Source organism: Sus scrofa, chromosome 14, assembly GCF_054392235.1.
Source record: "Sus scrofa isolate SSC_HxYL_T2T_F1_AM1 chromosome 14, Sscrofa_HxYL_maternal_Yorkshire_Landrace_v2.0, whole genome shotgun sequence".
Classification (NCBI taxonomy): Eukaryota; Metazoa; Chordata; class Mammalia; order Artiodactyla; family Suidae; genus Sus; species Sus scrofa.
Genome location: NC_139396.1, coordinates 76,979,029 through 76,995,163, shown reverse-complemented (window position 1 = coordinate 76,995,163; position 16,135 = coordinate 76,979,029). Strand labels below are relative to the sequence as shown.

Here is a 16,135-nt window from a genome sequence, read left to right as displayed (position 1 = left end):
TGCATGTCTTGGCTATTGTGAATAGTGCTGCAATGAACATACAGGTACATGTGTCTTTTTCAAGGAACATTTTGTCCGGATATATGCCCAAGAGTGGAATTGCTGGGTCATATGGTAGTTCCATATTTAGTTTTCTGAGGTACCTCCATACTGTTTTCCATAGTGGTTGTACCAATTTACATTCCCACCAACAGTGTAGGAGGGTTGCCTTTTCTCCACCCCTCTCCAGCATTTGTTATTTGTAAACTTATTAATGATGGCCATTCTGACAGGTGTGAGGTGGTACCTCATAGTGGTTTTGATTTGCATTTCTCTAATAACCAGTGATGTTGAGCATTTTTTCATGTGCTTGTTGGCCATCTTCTTTGGAGAAATGTCTGTTCAGGTCTTTTGCCCATTTTTCCAATGGGTTGTTGGCTTTTTTGCTGTTGAGTTGTATAAGTTGTTATATATTTTAGAGATTAAACCCTTGTAGGTTGCATCATTTGAAACTATTTTCTCCCATTTGGTAGGTTGTCTTTTTTTTTTTATGGTTTTCTTTGCTGTGCAAAAGCTTGTCAGTTTGATTAGGTCCCATTGGTTTATTTTTGCTTTTATTTCTGTTGCCTTGGGAGACTGACCTGAGAAAACATTTGTAAGGTGGATGTCAGAGAATATTTTTCCTATGTTCTGTTCTAGGAGTTTGATGGCGTCTTGTCTTATGTTTAAGTCTTTAAGGTAGTTTGAGTTTATTTTTGTGCATAGTGTGAGGGTGTGTTCCAGTTTCATTGATTTACATGCGGTTGTCCAGTTTTCCAAGCACCATTTGCTGAAAAGACTTTTTCCCATTTTATATTCTTGCCTCCTTTGTCGAAGATTAATTGACTCTAGGTGTCTGGGTTTATTTCTGGTTTTTCTATTCTGTTCCATTGGTCCGTATGTCTCTTTTGGTACCAGTCAGTACCACACTGTCTTGATGACTGTGGCTTTGCAATATTGTCTGAAGTCTGGGAGGGTTATGCCTCCTGCTTGGTTTTTGTTCCTCAGAATTGCTTTATGGATCTTTTGTGGTTCCATATAAATTTTTGGATTGTTTGTTCTAGTTCTGTGAAAAATGTCATGGGTAATTTGATAGGGATTGCATTGACTCTATAGATTGCTTTGGGTAGTGTGGCCATTTTTATGATATTAAGTTTTCCAACCCAGGATCATGGCATATCTTTCCATTTCTTTGAATGCTCTTTAATTTCCTTGATTAATGTTTTATAGTTTTCAGCATATAAGTCTTTCCCCTTCTTGGTCAGGTTTATTCCCAGGTATTTATTTTTGGGGGGTGCAATTTTAAAAGGTATTGTATTTTTATATTCCTTTTCTAATATTTCATTTTTAGTATACAGAAATACAACTGATTTCTGAACGTTGGTCTTGTATCCTGTTACTTTGCTGAATTCATTGAATGAAACACATTTCTAAAAGCCAGTTTCCGGAATAAAGGCATTTCTCCTTTTATTGCCCTTTGCTTTATTATGCTTTGCAGACATTGCGGGTTTTTTGTTGGTGGTGGTGGTTTTGGGGTTTTTTTTTTTTTTTTTTTTTTTTTTTTACAAATTGAAGGTTTAAGGAAAGCCTGCATCCAGTAAGTCTATGGACATTCACTTCGCCTCTCTGTGTCATATTTTGTAACTCTTGCAATATTTCAGACTTATTCATGGTTATCATATGTGTTATGATGACCTGCGAGCAGGGATATTTGATGTTGCCGCTGCAAAGAGTAGGACTTGCTGAAGGCTCAGGTGACAGTTAGCATTTTTTTAGCAATAAAGTGTTTTAAAATTAAGGTAGGTAGACTGTTTTTTAGACAGAATGCATTTGCACACTTAATGGATTACAGGATAGTGTAAACATAACTTTAATATCCACTGGGAAACCAAAAAATTTGTGTGACTTGCCTTATTGAAATATTTGCTTCATTACGGTGGTCTGGAACCACACCTGCAACATCTCTGAGCTATGCTTGCGTATTTTCAGATACATAAATGTGTCCAGTTTTCTATATGTTATCTTCAATAAAAAAAAATAAATGTAAAGTTACTACAAGAGTAGTAATTAATTTGCAGAAAAAGAACCAAGAATAAATTACTTTAGAATAACCCAACAGGAGACTCAGAGCCTAGTCCTAATGTTTAGAAGTGGATGGTCAATAAATCTTCAGATTTATTGTATTGTACTATATGTATTCAGAAGATTTACACAGATTCTTGGGAATTCGTACCACTGAAAGGTGTTTGAGTTTTGCTGGCCGAGGGATGGGAGAACATTTGGAACAGTCTAAATCCATGCTGTGGAAGCCCTGTGACCCTGGCACACTCAGGCATTTAAAATCATATTTTCAAAGTCCTTTTTACTAAAATATTTTCATTAAGCAGAGACACCAGGCTTTAGCATTGGTTGTTCTCCTAAAGAAGCTAGTTAAGTAATTCGACTGAACTGGTACCTCAGGTGTATAAGTTGGTTGCAAGGGAGGCATTTCTTCTCGGGTTCTTTGGCTATCTTGTGAGTCATTGCCAGCAGGTGGGCAGTGAGAACTTTGGTCTTCGTGATGGTTTCCAGCCAGGCTTAGGCTAGAGTCAGCTTAACCAGCCTGTTGAGTGCTTTCCCACTCAGTTGTCCTCCCCTTGGGTGGCAACATTATGATGATAGGACTTGTTATCAGTTAGCCAAGCAGAGACATTTAAAGATGGAGTGGACGGTCTTGAAGCGCATGTTTCCCAGAAGACTGGTACCTAGCCCCTAGGTGCTGGCTAGGACCCTCCCCATCAGCCTGTCAGAATCTTTGGCCCATCAGGCACATGTTCATCTCTGAGTGGAGAGCTTTACCCTGGGGGTCTTCTTGGTCCTGGGCTTGCTGCTGCTTGGAGCCTGGTATGAAGTCACCATGTGTAAGACCCCGAGGGTGACCCTTGTTCAGCACCTGGATCCTTCAGCTCCCTAAGCAGAAATGGGACCTGACTGCTGGGTTGTAAACTAACCAGGGTGCAAAATTAATGTCACCTGGCCAACTTCCTTCCTACTCATAGAATTCTTGGCAACAGTTAACACATCTGCCCAAATCTAAGGTAATTTCCCCGTATTCACAATGGAAAGGTTTTACAAAATGGGGGTTTTCTTTAGCCTACTTGAATATATAAAACACTGGTATTCAACTTTGCGGTTACCTGCAGATTTCCCAAGGATATTAAAAAAAAAATTAATTGGTATAATACACAGACAATATTTACCATCTTGACCATTTTTAGGAATATGGTTCAGAGGCATTAAGTACACTCACACTGTTGTGCAACCATCACTACCATGTGTCTCCGGAACCTTTTCATCTTTGCAAACTGAAAGTCTACACCTGTTGAACATTAACTTCCCATTCTCTCTCTCCTCACCCCCTGAAAATCATTATTTGATTTTCTGTCTCTTTGAATTTGACTCCTGTAGGTAATTCATATAAATGGAATCAAACTGTATTTGTTCTTCTGTGTCTGGCTTATTTCACTCAACATAATGTCTTAAAGGTTCATCTTTGATGTAGCCTGTGTCAGAACTTCCTTCCTTTTTTAAGGCTGAATAGTATTCCGCATTTTGTTAATCTATTCACTTGTCAATGGACATTAAGTTTGTTTCCTTTTTCTTTCTTTCTTTCTTTTTTTTTTTTTTTTTGCTTTTTAGGGCTGCACCCACAACATATGGAGGCTCCCAGGCTAGGGGTCAAATTGGAGCTGCAGCTGCCGGCCTACACTACAGCCACAGCAAGATCAGATCCAAGCCATGTCTGTGACACCACAGCTCATGACAACGCTGGATCCTTAACCTACTGAGCATGGCAGGGATCGAACCCACAACCTCATGGTTCCTAGTCAGATTCCTTTCTGCTGCACCACTACGGGAACTCCTCCTTCTCTTTTCTTATCTAGACCTTTTCCTTTTGGCAGACAGACACAGTTGTCTCCAAAAACCATTCTCTTCCACAAAACCAACACTTGAACTTCACCCAGGGTTTAAAGGGGTCCCCTGAATAGAAATCTGCAGTGTTTCATCATTTGTGTGGGGTGGTTCTCAGCTCCTCGGCATCTGGAGAAGGAAATGAGCTGACCCAGTAAAGCATCATCTCTCTGGCATATAGTACACACGCAGCGGAAGTCAGCTATCACGAAGTGGGGAAGGAGTGCAGGTGGGAGGGAGGGGTGGGCTGGGGGAGCTGGCTGAGAAAAGGGGAGGCTCATATCTGCTCTGAGGCCCGGGGTTGGGGGTGGGGGAATCTCTTGGAGGGGAAGGGACAAGCTGCAAAGGAGATGATGAAGGGAATCATTTTAAGCCCCTGTTACATTTCCCCTGCCATCCTGGGTTGCTCACAGGTAAGCCCACTGCCACTCTGACTCTCAACTCTGTCTTCTCTGTTCCTGGATCAGTTTTAATGGAGCAAGTGCTTGGCCCATTCATTTCCTCAGACCTGGACCCAGCACCCCAGGGATGTCCAGGGCTAGGCCTCTGTGCCCAAGTCATGGGTCCCCAGCCCCCTGGACTCCCATTCCCAGAGCTATACTCATGTTCAGTTCCACCACCAGGCTCCCTCCTGAGGATTTCTGGTATTCACCCTGGGGGTCACCAAGTGTCATCTGCCTACCTTCCCTATTGGCGTGTTCCGTCCCTCTAATATCTGAGTGGAATCAACCTCCTCTTGGAAATCCCCACCCTCACTGCTTCCAGAACCATTGCAGGACTTGCTGAACCCTCTGTATCCTGTGTCTTATCTGTGAGCTGGACCCCTGCTCCCCTGCCCATCTCAGGCCTCTCCTCAGAGCCGATCTGGTCCTGGAGGCAAGTCCCATGTTGCATGGAGAGGCCACCCTGCAATGATGCTGAGTGCGGTTAAACTGAACTAAGATTTTTAGAACACAGTATCTGAGCTCAGTGCTAGTGATATAAAGACAAATAAGACATGGCCCCACCTTTCCTAGTAAGTGCTGTTAAAAACATCTGCACAGGACCATAGTCCAAGGATAAAGGACAGACCTTGAGGATGAAAAGACACCATCTCTTTGGAAATAGAAGTGAAGGAGAGAATAGGGGATAATACTTTGGTCCAGCCTACGTCTTAGGGGCTGGGGGCATGAATGGAAAAGTTTTGGAACTGGACCCAAAAGGGCCTTAATAAGGACAGTTAGAAGGGAAACCAAGAATGACCAAAGAGCAGCAGGGACCCAGCCGAGATCAAACTTGTGATCTCGTGGATGTGTGAGGCTTGTCACTGCTTTTTCCCAGCAACACTCAGCATTTAGAGTCACATAGAATTCATGAAGAGCTAGAGACTGGCAAGGGGCCTGCAGCTGATGGACACATCTAGGGTGTTTTAAACAATACTAAGATGCTCTACAGTGACTAAGGGACAAGAGCCAGGTAAGACCAGAAGAATGGGCTGGGGGTGGAGGCTGCACAAGTGGTGACCAAGATGAGGCCAGAGAGCAGGGTCAGAGGGAATGATGGGGGGGAGGGTGGGGGTGGTGGGGTGGTAAGGAGAGCCTCGGAGGTACAACAGTCCTTGCCTTGGGCTGGAGAACTCAGAGCCCTGCTGTTTGTCTTCTTTCCTCCCTCCCACTCACCCTCCCTTCTGCAGATATTCTGTGTTATCTGTCTGTCTCAAATGGGTGCTAATCTTTACCATGTCGCATGGGCAAGAGCCTCTGCCTCCTAGTCTAGAGTCTAGAGTGGAAGAGACACTTGAAACCTCCACACCCAGTGTAGCAAGCAGCCTGGCATGCCAGGCACAGGACCCGTGGGAACACCCAGTGTGTAACCCAGACTGGGACTTGGGAGAAGCAGGTGATACCTGAGCCTGGGCCTCAAAGCCGGGAAAAAGTGAAGCAGCTAGAAGGGCTAAGAGAGGGGGTCTCCACGTCCTTGCTGCCCACCAGGCAGACGCTGCCAGAACTGCTTTCAGAATTCACTCTTCTCCTCACGAGCCCTTGTCTTCATGTGGCCCTCAGAGCCCTTCTCCACTGGCCTCTCTCATTAACCCCCTTGCCACTGGAATGGAGGTGCTGGTGCTGCTCTAGGTTGCGACCTCACTGCATGCCCCCACCCACCGCCTCCTCTTCTCCCTTGAGCACCTCAGCATCCTTCTCTGCATCTCCTGTTCCGCCTCTCCTGAGGACCCACTGCGGCTTCTGCTCCTGTGAGACTTCCTCCATCCAACATGTCCTCTGTCGCATCTTCAAAACTTGTTCTTGGTTTTGCCTCCTCTCGCTTGTCTCCGTCTGGCTGTACCCCTTCTGTGGTTGTAGCTTTTTCCCCTTCTCTCGAAAGGAGTAGTTTGGGGGGCTCATAGTCCTAGCTTTCAGTCAGTCATGCTTCCCTCCCATCAAAGCGCCTGGCCGCCTTTGTCCCTCTATGCCTCCCTGCCACCGGGCAGGTATTCCCGCCCTGACCCTCGCCAGCTCCAAGGGCGTCCTGCTTCTGGCCAGGGCCCCTTGATGACTCCTGCTGCCCGAGACCAGCTATCAGGCCTTAGTCCATTTTCCCATCTCCTCTCCCTCTGTTCCTCTCTCACTGCATTTGCTTCAGGCAGAGTGCCCCACAGGGACCTCATGCGTTTCCCCTTCCTTCTGTACTCACGTGACCTCTGGCTAAATGCCCCTTCTTCCCAAGTCCCCACCCACAACAGGGCTCATCTCTGCATCTCCTCTGGGCTTTTTAGTTGGAAAAAACCTCTCCCCTCTTCCTCCCTATCAGAGTTCACCATCTTCTGCCTTATGTTCAGTTACTCTTATGCATCTCTATTTCCCTCGTGTGACTGGGCACAGGCCTTGCCGTCAGGGGATCAGCTCCTTTTATCTTTAATGGGTTTCCCCCTGGAGCTTGTAAATATTAGCTACCCAGTAAAGAGGAGCTGAATAAAGATCTCCAATGAGGAAGACCCTGAAAACCACAAAAATAAGTCCTTTCATATTTCACTCTTAGGAAACTAACCTAAAAAGTAGCAGAACAGATCCAAAGCAAGAACAAAGATGGTAGATCTAAATCCTGTCCTTGGAGTTCCCTTCGTGGCGCAGTGGCTAACGAATCCATCTAGGAACCACGAGGTTGCGGGTTCAATCCCTGCCCTTGATCAGTGGGTTAACAATCCGGCGTTGCTGTGGCTGTGGCGTAGGCCGGTGGCTACAGCTCTGTTTGGACCCCTAGCCCGGGAAGCTCCATATGCTGTGGGAGCGGCTCAAGAAAAGGCAAAAAGACAAAAAAAAAAAAAAGAAATTCTGTCCTTATCGACCTTCATGTCAACGTCCCTCAGAGTCGATGTCCCACATCCCTCACTTGCATCAGGGGGACGATTCTAGCTAGACCCAGATTTTGGTAAAATTTTCTCCAGATTATGAGAAATCAAATCAAATACACTGTATAACATAGTCTCTACTTAAAAGCAAGTGCATGTTGGAGTTCCCGTCGAGGCTCAGTGGTTAACGAATCTGACTAGGAAACATGAGGTTGCGGGTTCGATCCCTGGCCTCACTCAGTGGGTTAAGGATCCGGTGTTGCCATGAGCTATGGTGTAGGTCACAGACGAGGCTTGGGTCTGGCATTGCTGTGGCTGTGGCTTAGGCTGGCAGCTACAGCTCTGATTTGACCCCTAGCCTGGGAACCTCCATATGCCGTGGGAGCGGCCCTAGAAGTGGCAAAAAAGACAAAAAAAAAAAAAAAGGCAAGTGCATGTTTTAGCAGGACCTCTTCGTTAGTACTACGAAATATGTCAAGCTGTAACAGTTGTGTCTCTTGACACCATGGGAAGGTCCTATTTCTGCTTCCTCCTCCGTGCAAGTTTCCAGTTCAGTGAGCAGAACCGTGACAGTGTTGTTAGGGCCGAGCCTGCCCGGTCCTGCCGGAGTGGCACAGATGCGAAAAGGCAGGTCTCCACACGACCCAGCGAATAGTGAATAGTGGCCCTAACATTGCTGAACTTCTGGGTTCACCTTGCAGAAGGAAAACATTGCAGAGAGGAGTTTTTGTTCTTTCTAATACTTCCCATAACTCTTAGAAACTGCATGGATGGTGAGCAGGTTGCTTTTTGTTCCAGTAAGGACAGTAGGGAGGAACGGGACCCAGACAAAAGCAAATATTTAGATGAGTTGGGGAGGAAAATCTAGCTAGTAAGACATGGGGATGCTTCTTCTGTGTGAGATAAATTGGGCTTGTAATTAGGCAGATGTCTGTCCACTGCTGAGACATCGGAAATTATGAGCTGGGAGCAAGGAGAAAGGCTTCTTAGGAGGTTAAGAGGCAAAGACTGTTTAAGATGCTTGACATCTGGGAGTTCACACATCTTGAGACGTGAGAATGGAGTGTGTCTTAGGGGGAAGCTAATCTACCAGCCACCTTAATGTACAAATGAGGAATCAGAGGTCAGTGCTGGTAAGGGGTGTGCAGCTGGGCCCACATCTGGGGCTTTGGCCCACCTCTAGTGCTTCTTCTGCACTACTGTGGGCAGAGGGGACGCTTCAGCTGCTGAGAGAGATTTTAGTTGCATAAAGATAGAGTTAGCATAAGCAGACTTCTACTGGGGGGTCTCCTCTGCTGACTTCATTGAAAACACCCTCCCCCACACACAAGATCAGGTAAATCCCTTCAGATGGTATATCCTGTGGCTTGGCCTTGGTTGTAAAAACAGAACCTCAGTCAGGCGGGCAGAAACATGATTCCCTCACAAGAGAATTGGTCGCTGCTTCCTAACAGTTTCTCTTTACTGCTTTGTACTATGTACTTAAAAGGATGACAGATACAGGAAAGAATTATGACCTGGACTGACAAACAAGAAGCCCAACATAGAATAGATAGGGAACAAAATCAGAGAACTGGTCCATAATATAATATAAAATAAAATGGTAGCATATTGTGTGCATTTATACAGTTTTTTTTTAAGTATAAGGACAGGAGTTCCCTTGTGGTGCAGTGGTTAAGGATCTCGTGTTGTTACTGTGGCGGCTTGGGTCACTGCTGTGGCTCAGGTTTGATCCCTGTCCCAGAAATTTCCACATGCTGGGGGCATGGCCAGAATACATACATATATTACATACATGGACAGTAATTCATTTAGCAAACATTTGCTGAGGACTATGTGCTGGACATCATTCTAGCCACTCAGGACTCAGGACGGGGAGCAAATAGACAAGGACTCCTGCCATCCAGGAGCTTATATTCTAGGAGGAGACACGGTCACTAAACTGCTGTGCTTAAGATCCATCACCCTACCCCACCCCGGTTTTGGTGGAAATTTAACTACATTGGAAAATTGATAACATCTGCAATACACATGGGTATGATTTTACTTAAGATTGCTTTTTGTTCTTTTTTCTTTCTTTTTTTTAGGGAGAAGAAAATGGCTTTCCAGACAGTACTAGAGATCCCCTTTCAGGTAAATGGTTGACCCTAAAGATATCTGGGTTTCTGGGGTAGCTTGTGTGGCTAAAATTCAAGATCATTTGAGACAATGTTGATCATTAACTTTTTTAAAAAAAATTATTATTGTTATTATTGAAGTATAGTTGACTTACAATGTTTCTTCAAGTTCTGTTGTACAGCAAAGCGACCTGGTCACCCACATTTTCCTGTGCTGTACAGTAGGGTCCCATTGCCCATCCATGAACTTTGGAAATCTGTATTACGGGCTAGAGAAACTTTCTAACCACATGCCTTGGTGAACTGCAAAGAAATCTTACAGGATTTCACAAAAGCCTTCGAAGAGTATGTTCTCTGTCCTGACCCTCCTTTGCCTGTGCTGGGCAGGGCAGGGTCCTCATTTGGGTGGGTTTAGTATCCATCGAGGGTCAGAACCGACCCTCTCCCTTCCTCCCTCCCTCTGAGTTCTGGCTAGTGGGGAACTTTGCCAGGGAAAGGGAACAGTGGGACTTAGGCACACCAGCCAAGGGTGGGAAGGGCCGGCTCAGGTACCCGCTGCCTCCCATCCCTCTCTCTGCCTCCTCCGGCGCTTAGGGGGCCCAGAGGGCCCTCCCGACTTTAGATCGAATGCTGATCCCCACTGCTTTCTGCTTTTAGTGTTTAACCAAAAAAATGTCTTTCTTGCCTTGTTTTCCTCCACGTTTTTTTTTTCTTTATCGTAAGACAGAAACTTTGGCAATGTTTAGGTTTCTCATTAATTAATCATGGGCAAAATATGGATTAAGCATGAAAATAAGCTACCAAAATAATAATCAGAGGAAAAAAAGAAACCTCAGCAACATTTAAAAATATTTTTTAATGTGTATTGAATAACCCAAACCACCAGGGGTTTGTTTCTTTATTTTATTTTATTTATTTATTTATTTATTTATTTGTCTTTTTGCCTTTTCTAGGGCCACTCCTGTGGCATATGGAGGTTCCCAGGCTAGAGGTTGAATCGGAGCTGTAGCTGCCGGCCTACGCCAGATCCACAGCAACTCGGGATCTGAGCCACATCTGTGACCTACACCACAACCCACGGCAATGCCGGATCCTTAACCCCCTGAGCAAGGCCAGGGATCGAACCCGCAACCTCATGGTTCCTAGTCAGATTCTTTAACCACTGTGCCACGACGGGAACTCCAGGTTTGTTTCTTTTTTTAAGGAAGGATGGGAGAACCCATAAAACCCTTCGGACAATCTGTCATCAATCCTAGACTGTGCCCAGGTAACCATGCTGAAAATCAGAATGGTCAGTGCATCATTAACTTTTTTTCCCTCTTAGAAACATGATGTTAGCACAAATTTTATCTCAGGGTGATAAGATTACAGGTGACTTTTTTTTTTTCCCCACTCAACAGATTTTTATTTATTAAAGACCAAAATTGTGTGCCAGGCTTTCTAAGGAGATCAAGTTGCAAAAGAATGCCTCTGGAAAACAGAAGTTGGGATTATGGTCCTGGTTCAGCCACTGCCCTGCTGTGATTAGAGAAATCATTAAGGGAGAAATTGGGCCATCAGTTTTCATGGGACACCCAATGTCCAGGTCTCATCCAGACACCCAGTGGGACGTACCTTCCTTGGACTACAATCCACGCCTCTAAGAGGCTGGGGCCACCAGCTCATAATGATCTCTCTTGCTCAGATGCTGCAGTGGACACAGGCTCAAATTAGAAGTACATACCTGAATAAGGTAGGGCAGGAGAGTGCATCATTGCATATACGCAGAGGCAGTTTTAATTTTGTTTTCATTCTCCTATATTTAAGAAAAGTTCTAACATGAGTGGTTATCAGAAAAATCTCCCCTCAAAACTTTAATCTCTACTTACAAATGTAGATATAACAAATCATCTGATGTGGGCCAGTACATACAATGCATGCTAAAATAACCAAGGAAATTCCTAAAAGGCTGACTGTGATGAGAACATGAACTTTTTTTTTCCATAAGCTCATCTGCTTTTTTAGATTTTCTGTGACACGCACTTACTTCTTTTCTAATTAAAAAGGTAAAATATACATTTAAACTTTTTAAAGACTAGTACCCTGCACTTGGATATGAAATGTCAGCTAAAATGAGAATGAATCAAGTAAGTTGTTTAGAAATATCTACAAATCCTTCAAAGACTCTTATGAGGTAAGGTCATTATTAATTAATAGCTTCACTTTAATCAAATTTGGGGTTGTCTCCAAAAAATTTTACCTGCATTTAAAGGAAATGGAAGACCTTCAAAGACAAACTTTGCAGTGAGAGCAGGTAGTGTTACTGAGAGCAGAAATTGTGCTGTGGGAATTAGCATCTTCACTGCTCAACATGATGCTTTGCCCAGAGGAGTGTTCGATGTTTGGTTGGGTTTGGGTTTGTTTGTTTGTTTGTTTTCATAAACAAGCAAGTGAGAAACACTGACCTAATGGCTTTGCACTTGGAAGAATGGTCACAAGCAGATCCTCCTATTTCCCCTTTGAATGAGAAGAGCAACCTAAGAAATAGTTACTGTTTTACTTACAAACGCTGATTTAGCATTCGCCATATGCCAGGCCTTTTCCTAAGCACTTTGCAGACATACTTAGGGAAAAAAGTGTTCATGACCACTCTGTAGTTTCAATTGTTTTCTTCACTGTGTGGATGCCACAGAAGCAGCACTGTGGCTGGGGCTGGTGCTGGGTCACGTGGCTGGCGCCCAGTCACAGAGGTCATTAAGTAGGATTCAAGCCCCAGCCCTGGCCTGAATCCCCCCCCACCCCACCTCCGCTGGCCACCACCCCAGGTTGCCTCTCTATTGGTCAGATGCCTGTCCTGTGAGTCACACATGGAATGCTTGAGTGTCACACACAGGGCAAAGGTCAGGCTTCCAGCTCTCTCAGAGTCTTCAGCCTGGACCAAGCCAAAATCCAGCCCCACCCTGCAGATTCAGTCTCTGAGCTGCTTTTCCCAGAAGCTTGCTGCTTTCCTCGGATCAGGCCCTTGGTGAGCCTTAACTCAGAACCTGGCTTGTATTTAATTCTTGTCATTTGAAAACCTTGGTTATCTGTGATCCAGTTTATAGCTGGTTAAAATATGCCTTGTGCGGAGGAAGGAGGGCTGTAGGACAGAAGGAGGGATTAGACCAGAGTGAGAAATGACAGCTGACAGTTTGTAATCAAAGAAAGAATAAGAATACCGTTCAGGATCAGCAACCTCTGGAAAAGCAAAGCCGCTTGTGGAACTGTTGAATAAAGAAACTCCCTCCCCTGGGGGGTGGGGGAGGCAGAGCTGGAGAAAGAAGATATTCCTAATAGGACCCTGAATTAAAACAACAGCAATATCAACAACAAAACCCCCAAAAAAATGATGTTTGGTTTACCCTGTTAAAAGAGATATTCAAGTTTTACAATGCTTTCATGCAATTTTTCAGAATGAAAACCTTCGAGTATTAAAGGAATAAGGCTCAGTTATTAAAAAAGAAAGCAAACTCCCAAATTGGAGAATTAAAAGCCTCTTAGTGGTGGTATTTATCACATGGACCGTGGTCCCTCCTCCCCACCTGTTCTCCGCAGTCGGCCGGTTTTTCAGTAATGACTTTCTGATGACCTTGTAGAATTCTGCACTTGCCTAATCTAAAACTAATACAGCTTAGAAGTGTATGTAAAAGAGGATTTTCGTTTTTTTTTTTTTCAAATTAGGTCTACGAAGTGACACTTAATAGGTCGTGTCACATAATTTCAGATTTCAGATTCATATAAAATTCTATGCTGAGTTTCATCCTGGGTCCTTTCTTACGTGTGTTTCTTTTCTTTCATTCTTTCTTTTTTTTTAATGCGCTGTTTATACTCCAATTTCAGTGACAGAATTGAGGCCCGGCATGATTTGCTGGCCAAGATTTATCCAGTGTGTTAGACTCCCTAGTGCTGCTGCCAACTTGATATCTTCTTAAAAGGATGTTCTAGAGAGAGAAAATGGAATCATATTGTTTTTCCCTTGGTTAAGAGATCAAACGCCCACCCAAAGCCCTTGGGTCGGTTTCTCAGTAGATAAAAATAATTCTTCATCATTTTCCAGCTCAGAGCTAGTAACTCCCTCTGATGAGTAATGTGTGTATTCACCCCAGTGATTTATCAAAGCCATAAACTGGCATTTTGAATATGTTTATTTCCAACCACATTGGAAACCACACACAGGAAATAAAGCATGAATTTGTGCCCTTAATAAACATAATTGCAGAAGTAGTTGACTCTCCTTTGACACTTACTGGTATTTAACAAATCTGGTTATTTATGGACACCTGGGAGAGAGAGATTTTATTTCAGAACCACAGTATTTTGCTGTTGGTGAAGTTGCCAATATGAAATGTGTACTGTTTCATTGTTTGCACTAACTCAAGACCTAGTTATTGTGGGGCCATTATTCTAAATGATGGAGAGCCAGCAGTGGTACTGAGCACATTGCAAGGAAACACCCGTGTGATAATAGCGCTCGAAAAGCCAGGGTGTGCAAGATAAAACAGCACCTCCCCTGCGGGGAGGCATATTAAGTCAATCTGTGATCGACTGCCAACATCCCCACGGGAGCCGTTTTCCAGGCTCAGCCAGTCAGGACCCTTGTGAGTCCTGCATCTGGTTCCAATGCACAATTAACTGTTAATTGACCAGCATTTTACAACCTGCCAGCTGCAAACTCAAGCATTAGACTCCGTGTCATTGAGCATGAACCTTTTCTTTGTTTTAAACAACAGAGACGTACCTCATAGATGAACCCGCTTGAGTTCTGAACTCTTCTTGAAGGCGTGATGCGTAATGTGTGCGAGAGAGATAGAGAGAGAGAGGATGGAGAGTAGGGGGAGAGAGGCCAAAAAAGCCCCCTGGGAAAATCCATTCTTCTGTTTATGAGCGTGGGGAAAATGTCTCTCCACAGACTCTGCAGTCACCAAACAGACATGGTCTCTTTGGAAGGGATGTGGCTGTCATTCCAAAAGGCACTGCAGGCCCTTCTGACTAAGAACTTACCCAGCAGATGTCTTTAAGACAATGATTTTCAACCCTGTCTGCCCAGGGATTAGAATTTTTAGGAGAGCTTTAAAAAATTCCTATGTCCACCCCCCCCACCCCCCCACCCCCCCACCCCACCAAACCAATGAAATAAGGATCTCGGTGGGTGGGGCCAAACATTAGGAGTTTTGTAAATCTCTGTGGGAGGGCAGGGGAGGGGGGTGGGGTGGAAGAGTTCCATTTGGGGGCCAAGGTTGAGAACTACTGCTCTTGGTTATGGTTCCTTATCTGCAGCTACTCAATCTCTGTTGCGTGCTTACCAGGCTTTCCTGGAGGATCTTGTTTAATTCTCCAACAACTTCGTGAAATAGGCATCACTGTCCCTGTACAGAGCGGGAGGCTGTGGCCTCAGCAAGCTCAGTGACCTGTCCCAGTTGCATACCTGCGTGGTGGCACCTTGCATCAACACTTGGCATGCCTCTGAAGCCCACGTGGGTAACCTTTGTGGGACAGTGTACCCCTTCTCCATAGCAACGAGGAATCTTTCTTCTGCCTCATGTATACTCAGTTTCCGTTCATCTGGAAATTTCTAGGTAGCTCTTTCTAGACTGCCCAGAGTTTTTTCATTTTGACTGTTTCTCTGTGTCACCTTCTTCCTTCACTTGATTTACTCAAAAATATTATTGAGTGCGTACTCTGTGCCTGGAATGAAGTGGGGACATCCAAGTCCCTGTCCTTTTGGAGCTTATGCTAGTTGAGAGTGATGGACAGTAAACACCAATGTGTGATGACATATGGTGGTGGGTGCCTTGAGGAAAATAAATGAGTACAGTGAATTTTTCCTGCAGAGAAAGGATGCTGCTTTAAGGTGCACCAAGGTCTAAATAATGCAAAGAAGCCCGCCGTGTTGAGCTCTGAGGAGGGAGGCCTCCAGGGGGAAGAGCCAGCGGGTGCAAAGGTCCTGAGGCATCACTGAGCTTAGTGTTTTGGGGACAAATGTGGGCAGTGAAGCACCACAGAGAAGAGGATGAGCTGGGAGGTGTCAGCAGAGACCAGACAGCATTGGGATTCTTTTCTTCCCAGACTGCTTTAAAAAAGCAGATATAAAACCTAACGTCTTTAAATAACATTTACACAAGACTTGACAGATGTGCTTTCACATCATTTATCTCATTTAATTCATGAGATACAGAAGTTATTATTATCTCCATTTGATAGATGGGGAATCTGAAATCCACAGATGTTAAATGCCATGAGCAGGCAAGCTCCAGAAGTCGGAGCACTGGCATTTGATGAGTCCCATCTGATACAGATCCAGAACTGGGTGATCGGGATGTCAAGGACTCAGTGCAGGGGTGGTTATCCGTGAGGCATTTGATAAACAGCAGTTACTGGGATGGTGGAAACCCCTGAGAAGTTGGGCCCTTCCTCCTGTGATAAATTCTTCCTTAGTTTAAGCCAGTCCTCAAACAAAACTGACCAAGGGCAAGTTCTTCCACTGTTTTGGCTTCTAAACTAAGAAGTCATCCTAAGTTAATGCTGTGATCCATTCTTGCTCTACATTGATGGAAGGACACATGAAGGGTCAAAATGTGGCAAGCGAGGAGCCTACTTGTTAGAGCATCTAGGCAAATTTTTATACACAATTAACTCCTCATTTCTCAATAACACTCTCCTTTCCTCCTCCCAATCAAGAATCAACCCATCTTTTTGTATTTAAAGA

At 44.5% G+C, this 16,135-nt stretch overlaps 1 protein-coding gene across 3 annotated transcripts in view; it reads left to right on the top strand.

The window, feature by feature from the left end:
* The window catches only part of EDARADD (EDAR associated death domain), a 66,372-nt gene that overhangs the window by 40,548 nt on the left and 9,689 nt on the right, over positions 1-16,135 (top strand). For all 3 annotated transcript variants that reach the window (NM_001243663.1, XM_021072012.2, XM_021072013.2), the window contains 1 exon segment: positions 9,382-9,427. In NM_001243663.1, coding sequence (NP_001230592.1) covers positions 9,382-9,427 — 46 coding nt within the window.